General features: G+C 38.2%; 1 protein-coding gene across 1 annotated transcript in view; it reads left to right on the forward strand.

The window, feature by feature from the left end:
• The window catches only part of LOC124787863 (high affinity cationic amino acid transporter 1-like), a 178,818-nt gene extending 171,624 nt beyond the window's left edge, over positions 1–7,194 (forward strand). Inside the window, exon 13 of the mRNA XM_047254826.1 lies at positions 7,008–7,194. Coding sequence (XP_047110782.1) covers positions 7,008–7,123 — 116 coding nt within the window. The 3' untranslated portion in view covers positions 7,124–7,194. The remainder of the gene's footprint in view (positions 1–7,007) is intronic.
• Positions 7,195–11,331: the final 4,137 nt, after the last annotated feature.

The following is an 11,331-nucleotide window of genomic DNA, read 5'->3' on the forward strand; positions in this document are numbered from 1 at the left end:
GGGCCTTTCTGGATATAAAAAATGTTCAACTACTGCCCTGGCCAGCACATTCTCCAGATCTCTTACCAACTGAAAACACCTGGTCAATGGTGGCCGAGCAACTGGCTCATCACAATATGCCAATCACTACTCTTGATGAACTGTGGTATCGTGTTGAAGCTGGATGGACAGCTGTACCTGTACACACCATCCATGCTCTGTTTGACTCAGTACCCAGGCGTATCAAGGCCGTTATTATGGCTTGAGTTGGTTGTTCTGGGTACTGATTTCTCAGAATCTATGCACCCAAATTACATGAAAATATAATCACATGTCAGTTCTAGTAAAATATATTTGTCCAATAAATACCCGTTTATCATCTGCATTTCTTCTTGGTGTAGCAATTTTAATGGCCAGTAGTGTAATTCATTTCTTCTGCTTTGACCATTATTGTAGATAATGAAGAGACTTAAATGTGTCAGGGAAACATTTAATTATAAAATCTATAAGAACACCTATGGTACAGGAGTTTCCCATTACGTTCAATGCTGGGGTGCTATTCCAATGTTGGAGAGCCCTGGCAGTAGTGACAATGTAAGGGAAAATAAGCAGAAGATAATGAATTGAAGTTTGTGTTGGGGAGGGCACTCAACTTGGGTAGTTTGTGCAGCAATGTTGACCATTGTGCTGTGGTGGTGTAATTGTTAGCATTTCTGTGTAGCATGCAGAAAGACTTGGGTTTGAGTCCTGGCTCCAGTACAAATTTTAATTCATTTCTTCTGCTTTGACTTAAAATGTCTCTGGGAAACATTTAATTATATGACTGAAAGAATGATGTAGAGATAGAGAGAGAGAGAGAGAGAGAGAGAGAGAGAGAGAGAGAGAGAGAGAGAGAGAGACCCTGAATCCCACTGAGTTTTGTCTCTCCCTTAATTTTATTCACACTTGACTTGTCAAGTATCTGTTGTGCATCAGTCACTACTTCCAGTGGAAAACTTTTCTTTGTAACTTATAACCCCCTTTGCCACAAATCCCACAACTTACCATCCCCAGTTCCAAATTATCCTAATACACACTTCTGAGTCCACACAACAGTTAGACAATAAGTGCTCATCACCCAAATGTGACCTTCTGCGACTCCCATTCCACCACCAACAGGTAAACATGCCAAGAGTTTGATAACTCCAATCTTGCCTCTCTGTCATTTCCAAAATCCCTCCACAGCAACAGCAAATCTGCTTCAATATCTTTCATGTAAAGCCTTAATCCTTGAGTGGGCATGCCTGCATATAAAGTATGCAAACCACAAATAAAATTGTTTTGCACCATTCCATTGTTGTTTCACGATTGTGAGCTCATACCTATTCCTTCAATATTGCTTCAGCTAATACAGTAATAAATTGGGTTGTCATTTATCCAAGTGAGCAACAGTAATATAAAATAAACCGTGAGCTAGGAGAGAAAAAAATATGATCCATGCAAGGAAAATAACTCAGATTACAAGTTAGCAGCACAATCCCACAGTGATACTATGAGATAATTAGTAATCAAATAAGTGGCTGGCTGGGATCTGATGCAGCTGTGCTGTTTAATGGTTTGAGAGGGTCATTACAGTGGTGTAACATGTCTGTCAGAATGGAATGAAATAATGAAAGTTTATTTCATTATTGTTTAATTAAACAGTACTTCAACTCATATTATGTCAGTTTATTGTATCATTATTTAATTGAACTAAGATTAAACCATGATTTTGCTCATTTGGTAACATAAAGACAGCCATTCTCCACATGTACGATGTGCGCCATGTGTCCGCTCATGTTATGAAAAACAGAGAGCCTGCTCAAGGGTTAAAACCATTCTCAAACTAATAATTGTTCCTGTGGAAAATGCTCTGTACTGTGAAGTAAGAAGTGAGTTCAACATCCTATTGATAATGAGAGACCTTTATAAACGGAACACAAGTTTCAATAGGACAAGGATGGGGAATAAAAACTTCCGTATTCTTTTATGAGGAACCATCCCAGCATTTGTCTTAATCAGTGAGGGAAAATAGCAGAAATTTACATCTTGATGGTCCTATGGGGATTTGAACCCTGCTCTTCCCAAATACGTGTCATGTGATAACCATTGTGCCAATTAACTAGGTTCATTACTGTGATGGTACACAATGGGGATTATCTGATGGAGAGTATTTGAAAAATGCTAGATTACTGTACTTGCAAATCTTACCATAGTAGTTGTCTAACAAACATCCTGCTTTATCTGCATGCATGTAAAATGTTAAATCACTTCCAACACCTTATACCTGAATCCATCACTTCCTCTTCCCACCCCCACATCATTCACCACATGTTTATACTTTAAATGCTTCCTAAAACTAATAAGTTCAACTCCCTTGTATTGTTTATTGATCCTGGGAACTCTGCATTCATCAAAAGAAGATTTCTCTTCTCAGCATTAGCCATCTCCTTACAGATGGGTTTATAAGACCCTCTGTCTATGTCAGAAACCACCAACACCACTCATCTCTGACTGTAGCCACACTTTCCTCATTCAAAAGGCATTACCCTGCATCAGGGATATGATGGATGCTAAGCATACAACAAGAGAAAGCTTTTATCAGAGTATGCTAACAACCTTGCCAAGTCCATCATGACAGGGCCATGTGGTTCACAACAAATCTCTCATGTCATATCTCTCCATAATCCTGTAATACTTTCTGTTTCACTGTACACCATCATTGCACAATACCAACCAGCACTTGAACAACCCAGCAATATTCTTTTCCCGGATTCAACTATCTTTCATCATGGTCTAAAATAAAGAGCCCCTCCCAAAGATTTTTCCTATGCAACCAAAAGTAATGTTTTGCCACTCACCAATATTCTGGGTCATCCATTCACCACTCACACTTCCAACATCAAACCCCCTTTGATCAAACTCTTGTGAGTGCTACAAATGTAGATTTTTTCATATGCCCAATAAAAAATTAAACACAAGCAGAGGAAAGGGAGATGTAAAAAGGTAAGGTAGGCACTCACTGTTATTGACGATCAACATTTCCCCAGGAACTAATTGAACTATCTGTATAACTGAAGACCATTGCCTCTTTGAGCAGGCATGTAATTTGAAGATAAAGAAATCAGAACACTAGCACTATAATTTTCTAGTAATGTCTGCACTTTTGCTGTTGGTGTATAGTATATGTTTGGTGAAATTTATGAAGTGATGCCACAAAGAGGTGACTTGGACCCTGCTTTGTAGTGTAGACTCTCCAAGTACAATGAAGGATCTTAGATAATGACGGAAGTCTCAGTAGCATTGAATGGTTCACAAAGTGCCACTTTAATGTTGTGACAACAGTTTTAGACACAAGAAACAGTTGTTGTAGACCAGTAGAGCAAAAGATTAACACTGCACAACAGGGCTGTCACCTCACCGTAACTGCATAAAAAAACAGTCCAGTGATACACACAACATAATTGTCTGTCTGACCCACACCTATCCCAGAAAGTCGCATCAGGAAAGTGAGTAAAAAATTTTTTCAAACTGGCAGACAGTTATTAACAACCTACTTACAGGATAAAATGTTGAAATTTCATTCAAATCTTACAAATGGAGAACAACTAAGACTACAGGTCAAAGATAACATAAGTCACTCTCTCAATAAATATTACAAAGCAAAGTAATAGCAAAGAGCAAAGATGGACCTTGGAACTATTAGCAGAAAATTGCATTTACAGTTAGATCTTTGCAGAATACCTATCACCAAATCCTAGGAAGTTCTGGTGAAATGTAAAGTCAATGACTAAGTCCAGACCTACCATCCAGTCTCTTGCAGATCATTATGATCCTGAATATGAGGCCATCACAGAGAAAGATGACAAGAAAATTAATATTGAAAAATTTTCATGCATGAAGATACTATCATATCAGTGGTTGACCACTGCACACTGACAATATCAAGAGGTATTGTAATGATAAAGACTACTGAAAACAAACAATGCACTATGTTCAGATAGAATTTCAGTTGGATTTTGCATTGAGTGAACTGTGAAGTTAGCCATTTATAGAGCTCTTATTTATTAAGAACTGTTTCTATGGTAAATAGCCAAACATCACTGGAGCAGAGTGTAGGTCACTCCTGTTCACAAAGATGGTAACATAATGGATTTACACGATCACAGATCAACATCCATCTTTTGCAGGATCCTAGAGCATTCTTTAATCTCAAGCATTACATTGTTTCTGGAGGAAAAGAAACTTCTCTTCAAGACAAAAAATAGTATGCTTTATTCACATGCTTTATCCTGCAAATAGTAGACAGAGACGGAGTCATTCAGCACTTCCAAATTGTCAACTGAGAACCATCATATGGAGTATCTTCACAGATCAGTAATTTGTGCAGTGAATTTTTGATTGATTAAAAGAAACATATATCTAATATACTAGGTGACAATTTTACTATGGAAATGAAAGTAACAAGAGATGTGTCTTAAGCAAGCATGATAAAACCCCTAATTTTCTAATTAGAAGAAATGAGAGCTCCAGTTGTGCCAGTCTGCAACTTAGCATGTTATCTTTATGATAAGTAGCAATCTATCGTTTCCTACATTGTTGATATTCGTACTTGGAGTGTTCATTGTTTGACATATTGGGCGCAAACAGGGAGCAGTTTCAGTACTGTTTGATTACGTTGTTATGGTACATTCCTAGATATAGTAACTACCATACTACAGCTATCAATAGCCATTCAAAGGGATCTAAAGTGGGATGATGACATAAAGCAAATAGAAGAAGTATATGATAGGCAGATATTCATTGAGAGAATCCGAAGGAAATTAGATTCATTCATGAAAGAAGCAGCTTACAACCAATTCTTGACTGTTGTTAATTTGACTGGAACCCTTACCAAGTCGGATTAATAGAAGAGATAGAGAAGACTCAATGAAAATTGGCATGTTTTGTCGTGAGATGGTCACAGGTTCGAATCCTGCCTTGGGCATGGATGTGTGTGATGTCCTTAGGTTAGTTAGGTTTAATTAGTTCTAAGTTCTAGGCGACTGATGACCTCAGAAGTTAAGTCGCATAGTGCTCAGAGCCATTTTTTTGTTCAGGTACAAGTTATTAGCTCTATTTTTAGTTACAAGTTTAAGCATTGCTTTTTTACCATCACAAAGAATCTCTACAATCAATTGTTTAAATAACAGTAATAAAATATAAAGATAGAATGGAGATGTAAACAGCAAGAGAAAGTTTATCTGCCTGTGTGTGCTCAATTAACTTTTTCTAACAGTAATACACAAGGTGTTGAAAAAAGTATCGAATACTTTGATAGGTGGTAGTACTCATCAAAACAAGAAAAATAAGTCCAAGATAAACAAGTGTGTATAGGAAGGGTTGCATGATGCTTGGTTGCAGATATTAGCACAGTCATTGCATTGGCGCTCCATCAAATGTGTCGGCAGAGTATGATGATGTCTTACTCACAGTACTCTGCAGTCGGTTGTTTAGTTCAAGTTGTGTTGTAGGCTACATTAGTTTCACTCATGTTTGTGTGCCTTATTGTATTGTACTGTCAACCCTGAGTACATATCATGGTGTTTTACCATATTCCAAATGCGGATTCACTTACATGTTTATGGTTATTATGCTATTTGTACATAAAAATGGTGCAGTATATTTATATTTTCTCTCTTCCACCACTTGTTAGCAATGGAAGTCTACTACTCAACAAGTGAAGTGGTGGATATGATGTTCTGCTATGGTTTAGCAAATGAATGTAGCCTGCAAACCTGTGCCCTATATGCTGAAAAATATCAACAGCACAGAGTGCCCTCTGATAAGCTGTTCAGCAGACTTTTCAAGCATGTGAGGGACACAGGTAGCCTTGCACCTTGGAAAATGGGCAGCAGAAGGCCCTGCACTATCCATGTGGCTGACATGGAGGAGTGTGTGCTACGTTCAGTGGAAGAAACCTGTGGGACCAGTGTGCGATGATTAGCAGCATCAGAAGGCGTGTCTCACTCTCTTATCTGTGGGGGTACTTCATTAACAATTGCTGTACCCATATCATCTACAGCGCATTCAGGCCCTAAGGTCACAGAATTATCATGGCAGAAGGCAGTTCTGTAAATGGCTGTTGCAGAAATGTGCCGCAGATCCACTGTTCACATCCAAAATTTTATTTACCGATGAGGCAGGGTTCATAAGAGATGGTGTGAATTTCCACAACCAGCATGTATGGATAGATGTAAATCCCAAAGTAATTCAGAAAAAGAGGGCACCAACACCAATTCTCAATCATATTTGACGATAGATTACTAGGGCTATATGTGGTACCACAAAGGTTAACTGTGGTGCATTATCTGGAGTTTCTCATTGATGTACTGCCTATCTTGCTGGAGGCTGTGCCATTGCAGCAATGAATACAAAAATGTGATTCATGCATGATGGTGCACCAGTACACTTTCATCACAATGTGCGTGAACATCTGATGCAGACATTTCAGGACTACTGGATTGGTCAGGGGGGAAGGGGCACACCTTGATCTGCTCATTCCACAGCCCTCGATCCCATAGACTTCTAGTTAAAGGGACACTTGAAAGAATTGGTCTATGCCACGCCAATCAACGATGTGCAGACATTACAGGGTCATGTCTTCAATGTGTGCCAGCAGGTACAACAACTGGGTATAGTTCAAAGTGTGCATCATTTCATACACTGAATGGTAGAGGACTACATTTTCATGAATGGATGCCACATTGAACACCTCCTGTAAACATGTTTATCACAGAAAGTTTGCATTTCCAGTCCCATGTTTATTGGACTTATCTTGAAAGTATGCATTTCCTGACACATGTTTACTGGACTTATTTTTTATGTTTCAGTGAGTACTCCTACCTTGCAAAGTATATGACACTTTTTATAACACACTGTACCTCAAGCAAATTAATTAATCTCCAGCTGAATACTTTGTGCAGCAACTGTTAATGTTAGTTATTGATAGTGATTTTGTAATTTTCCAGGGCTCTTGATTTACTTCACAATTGGTTTCTGTATCAGCGATCCAGAGGATGACAGCACAAATGATCTTACTGCACAAGGGGTGGATAATTTGGCATATGTGCAGAATGTCGAATGAGCTCTGTCACTGCTGCAGCGATGTGACATATTCCCAGTAACTGGAAAAGAACTGTTCAATATGGATAAAAAGTCTTTGTAGTTTGTGTGTTTCTGTGTATTTGTTTTTTATATTAATTTGCATATTTAATGATTCATGAACATATTTATTACATTACTTTTTATATGAACATGAACATGACTTTGAGATACAGTTGTGTGTTCATAATTACCTCCTTCATCATTAAGTAAAAGATGTACATGTACAACCAACCATCATTAATGATAAACTCTGAACACTGGAGAAATCTCACCATTACCAAATTGTAATACTGACACTCAGTGTACTTGTGACACTAAGAAATGTGGATAATCAATAAGGTAACAAGGCAATTCAGCACAGATCAACAAGATCATGAAAAATTGTTGTTGTACAGGATTGTCTGTGCAAGGGTTGCATTACCAAAAATAACTCTTCTCAGTTCAGCAGTCAGGCATGTTAAAAACTGATAATCTGGGAATATAATTTTTAGTATTTGATAATGAGCTGCAGGTATTATTGACCAATCAACTACAAAAACTGGTGAAAGGAAGAAGCAATTAATTAAAAAAAAGACGTTCCACTAAGCTGTGGGAAAATGGAAAATGTTAGGCCTACAATTCACAGGACATCAAAATGCAAAAGTCCACAAACAAAACCAAAAGATAGCAATTATGCATTATGACACTGTTCCACTATGTACTACACTCTGTTCCTTCCCATGCAACTCAAGTATAGAGATACCAGTTACATTGTGAATAGTTCTCACATTTTCTTCCTAAAAGGTACATTATAAAGCAAGTCTGGTAGTGTTTCAGAACTGATGAGAGATCAGGGTATCATAAATTATGCATGATCACAGTAATGGCTGTGGGGTCACAAGCATCATTACAGGTGTCATGATGTAGGCTCCAGGAAAAACCACCTTTCAGAATTTGACATGTTAAAAGGTTTTTAGCAGCAAACACATCATCAGTGAGCCATCAGCAGATTTGTTTGTCACAGACGGGAAACCAATTCACATGCTGCCACAAGGAGCACTGTGATTATTCTCCCTGTGGTGTAGTGTGTGAGTTAATGAGCATTTTGCTCTCATTTAAATATATGGCCGAAAGAGTCAGCCTTCAGGAATTGTGAAACGAACCCTGTTGTCCAGGACTGTGTGCCACAAAGAGTGCAGGTTCACCATGAGATGGGGAAACCGTCTGTTGTGCTGAATGAGGCCTAAGCACTGTACTGTGAGAGTCAGACAGACGAGAACCTATGTCACAGGGAAACCCAGTAGAGGCTGTTTCTGGCCAAGGAGATGTAGCAGTGTTAAATATGGCAGACCTAAGATCGGTCATAAAGGGAAACATTTATAAAAATTATTTAATTTCTTAGTAATTCAGGGAATGAAGCCACAGTAATTTTAATCTACCATCCTTCATAAATTTTCATGGTGATCCCAATAAAACTTGAATATTGATCATATCTACAATAGTTTACGATTTACTGTTTAAGTGAAATTAACAAGTTTTGTAACAAAGACCTGAATGCTAAAATCTGAACACTTTGGTTGATCTTAACAATCATCATCACTAAAATAACAAAAGTTGTAAATATCAACTCTGTAACTTTAATTGTCTAAAAGATATAGTAAATTAAAATTATCAGTATTTTCAGTTAAGCATCAGATCATCATTTCCTTCATTTGAATGATGACAGCATGCCACCTTATTGAATCATTAGGTAACAGAATATTTGTTGTAAAGTTTAGTGCATAATAGTTACTTTTGTTCTTTATTTATTTATCGGAAAGCACAATGGTGCAAGGCTACTGGCCGTGACATTCAAAGTTAAGAAGGAAATTGTACTGGTTTTATGTAAAAGAATTTAGCATTTTAAGACCCCTTTGTTCATTGTTTATATTGTCCTAAGAAAGGCATTTGACATAGTCAGCAAGGAGGGACTGTATACTTTACTAGTTAAGATAAGGTGTCTTCCAAAACTCTCGAAGATGATCATGGCTTTTCACGATGATACTGGAGGTTACTGTGATATTTGGAGGAAGCACATCAAATCCTTTTCTTGTGCAGAGATCAGTTCATCAACACTATGTACTGGCCCTTATTTTGTTGGTTACATTCTTCTCATTACCTCTTGAAATTGCTTTCGGTGAAGCAAACCTGGAAATCAATCTACATACCACAGCTGATGGGAAACTTTACATCATTTCATTACTCAGATCCAACTGCTATCATGAGGACTTATTTGTAAGTAACCTTTTATTCACTGATGATGCAGCATTCACAACATATACCCGAGACAACTTTCGGAGGCTTGTGTACAAATTTGATTCTTCATGCCTGTCAACATGGAAAAGGCACAAGGATCAATAGCTATACCTGCCATATAATTAGATGGCTTGTTGTTGAATGCAGTTGACGAATTCTGCTATCTTGGTTCATTAGTGTCAGAAGACCCTCCTCTAGACAACAAAGCAAACGGAATAATTGACAAAGTGGTGAACACTTTTGCGAAGCTCATCTATCAAGCATGCATGCTGAGCACCCTCTTGTATGGTGCAGAAATCTGGATTCATATGCCAAACAAGAACATAAGCTCAACGCCTCTCATCCGCTGTGCTTAAGGAACATTCTAGGCATAACATGGAGGGACTGTGTGACAAATGAGATGGCCCTGAATGCTGGGAATCTACCGAGTACCACCGCTTCTCTCAAGGAATGTCGCCTGAGTAGGCTACGACACTTGCATTGTCTGGACCACTCATCCCCCATGCATGTGGCTTAGTGATACAGCCCATGCCAATAGACCCCTGGAAGATGCGCTTTGTTCTTTAAAAATTGCGTCAAGTGTGATATGAACACATTTAATATTGACTGTGACGAATGGGAGGAGCTTGCTGAAGAACATAACAGATGGAGGAAACTCATCAAGAATGACATCAAGTTCCACAAAGGCACCTGGTTCAACACCTTATCTGTGAAACAATCGTGTAGACAAGCATCTCTGCAAACCATTCTTTTGGTGTGATATACACTTGCCCCTCCTGTTGGTGCCACGTGGGCCCTCATATTGCTCTCCCAACTCACCAGAGACATTGCCTGGGTGATGCTACTTGAATCTTCAGTTAGGAGGTATAGGCCAATGATTAAATTATGCTTTACATATTGCAACTATACAGTGTGAAGAAAAAAATACCGCACTTGGTGGTTGACATACAATTTCACATTTAGCAAAACCTAGTCCTGTCAATAGGTTTAATAGAAATGCGATTTAAAAAATGAGGCTCTGGCTATGCTGTAACTGTATGCAACATGCCCAATAACAGGTGGCATATCTCTGCACCGTGCTGGAGCTGTCCCATTATTTCAGTGAGACTAGGCAATGCCTTGAGTAATGGATATGTGGCCTTACCAATGTTGGAGTCATGTTCATGACAAACTTTTTTTTTTTTCAGTAAAAGCATCAAATTGTATCCAATTAACACTTGCACAATATGGCATCTTGTGTATATCTTTCCATTACTGTTATATTTATTTACACATTAAGATATAACATGAACTTCTTACAGAGGTAGCCGACTGCTTAATTTCATCCAAATAAAGCCAGTGGAGAATAATAGAGGATACAGTGACATCTGTATCCAGAGAGGTAAAAGAAACAAAATAGGTAGGCTACACTAGATTGCACATTATGCTGTGCATAATAATTCCTAATTCCATTCTGTACATTTGATGTCCACGCTTATCTTCAAAGAGTGGGTACATTCATGTACGAGAAATGTGCACTTCAGAGAAGATGTTCGAAGTAACCACCTGCAATTAGAAACACTTCTTCACTCTCTGGATCATACTTTGCTCATGCAACACACCTGCATCCATTGTTGATGTGCGGCATGCAAGTGAGCTATTAGGTCTTGTACATTCATGGATTCAGTAATATAATCATGATCCTTTAAATGTCCTCACAAATAAAAATCTAATGAATTCAGGTTCAGGGAATGTGGAGGCCAGAGCATTGGACCTCCATGACCAATTCATTTCCCTGGAGACGCTTCATTTAAACAGTTGAGCAGATTTATTCCAAAGTGTGTCAGTGCACCATCATGCTGAAACCATAAATATCACCAAACATCAAATGGAATGTTTTTTAGTGTGTCAGCAAAGTATTGCAAAGGAACATAC

Source organism: Schistocerca piceifrons, chromosome 3 (assembly GCF_021461385.2).
Source record: "Schistocerca piceifrons isolate TAMUIC-IGC-003096 chromosome 3, iqSchPice1.1, whole genome shotgun sequence".
Lineage (NCBI taxonomy): Eukaryota > Metazoa > Arthropoda > Insecta > Orthoptera > Acrididae > Schistocerca > Schistocerca piceifrons.